Consider the following 1,719-nt stretch of genomic DNA (forward strand, 5'->3'; position numbering starts at 1 on the left):
GTAACACTAAATTTTTTACACTGTGTACCAAAGTCAGATCTTTATATGTCATTCTATTTCTTCTTTTGAGACAGGGTCTCACCATGTTGTTCAGATTGAACTTGAAGCCATTCAGTAGCCCACACTGGCCTCAGAATCATGGCAGTTTTCCTGCCCCTGAGTTCTGAGCTTGCAGGTCCATGCTACTGTGGTAACTCTTTATATAGCCAGTTCTATGTTACCAGTGACTTACTTTAGAAGAGCCAGGATAGGCTATATTTAACTTACCAAATACTTTACACTGATTCCACAGTAGCCGTCCATTTCACTTGTTTTCAGAGCTTTGGCCAGCTCACACCTTTGGAAGGCCTTGCCCTGGATGGTTCCAGACAGGAGGACCAGCCCCACAAGAAGGACAGCCTTCATGGTGACTGCAAACACAGGCTCCTAGGCTGGCTAGGAGAGGTGCTGGCAGGATTTAAAGGCTTTGGACTTCCTTCTCCCTCTCTTGGTTTAGAGCCCACACTTTGTGATTAGTATGCAAAGCAGGATTGAATTGGTGATTTGCATAATTCAAAAGCACTTTGTGAGATATTTTGTTGTTGTAAGAATTAATCTGTGGTCAATGATGGAATGATCTTCTTGGCAGATTTCTCTCAGGACATACTAGGAAGGGCACTGTTACCAAATGAGGAATTTTCTTCTATATTGTGATATATTTAGCTACTGGATTATATTGGATTATTTTGCTGAATTTACACACCTACAATATTTAAATGGCAATGGAATACCCATCTCTGACAAAACTAAACAGAAAAGGGGGATATAAATGAAGGACCATTTTGTATCTGTATATACAAAATAGGATAGATATACAGCTACTTTCTCTTAATTCAATGAGAAGAAAGATTTGTACTAATAGTGTTTGGACAGGACATCACGTCTGCATCTATGAATAACCACTATGAAGACAACAATATGCAATGTATTAATTATTGAAACTGTCCTACTAACCCGTTTTAAAACTGTCTCATTGCTATTTGTTTCTCAATAAAATTAATTAAAAAAAAGATATGACAAAGTTTAAAATTAAAGTCTATTTTTGGCTTTAACTGACTTCTGACATTTTTCTAATATTGTTTTTATTGATCTGTTTTCTGTGTATTCCTTATTTTTTTCTCAGTCCTTTCATTTAATTTTTTTTACTCCTAGTAGACCTGACAATTTTATTAGTCATGTAAAGATTATTTTAGATCCCATGACATTATTTGGCTTAGCCAGTTTCTTACTCTAGATTTTCTGTCTCTAAAGTAAATGAGTTTTTAGGGCTGACCAGATAGCTCAGCGGAATTAAAGTGCCCACTTAGGCAGACACAGGGACTAGGTTCCATTCCCCAAGTGCCATGCTAGGGGTGCAATGAGACAGCGATTGAGACTGAGTGTGGTGGTGTGCGCCTGTAATTCCAGTGCTTAGGAGGCTGAAGAGAGGAGAATCACTATGAATCCAATCTGTGTAGTGAGACCCTGAAGACCTTGTACTAAATACATGCAAATAATAATAGATAAATAAAGTAAATGAGACATCACATCAAATTAAACTCTTATAAGTAAGGTTTATGTGAACAATTACCCTAGCTCCTTCCGGATACTGCATATGGCCCGACCCCCAATATCGTAAAACGAGTTATGCTGAATGCTTAAATCCAAAGAGACAACGGTTGGTTTTTTTTTTTTTTTTTT

General features: G+C 37.5%; 1 protein-coding gene across 1 annotated transcript in view; it reads right to left on the bottom strand.

Annotated features, from left to right (window-relative positions):
- The window catches only part of LOC111817034 (lysozyme C-like), a 1,306-nt gene extending 901 nt beyond the window's left edge, over positions 1–405 (bottom strand). The window contains exon 1 of the mRNA XM_023716277.1: positions 268–405. Coding sequence (XP_023572045.1) covers positions 268–405 — 138 coding nt within the window. The remainder of the gene's footprint in view (positions 1–267) is intronic.
- Positions 406–1,719: the final 1,314 nt, after the last annotated feature.

This window comes from Octodon degus, unplaced genomic scaffold (assembly GCF_000260255.1).
Source record: "Octodon degus isolate 3935 unplaced genomic scaffold, OctDeg1.0 scaffold00047, whole genome shotgun sequence".
NCBI classification, from domain to species: Eukaryota; Metazoa; Chordata; class Mammalia; order Rodentia; family Octodontidae; genus Octodon; species Octodon degus.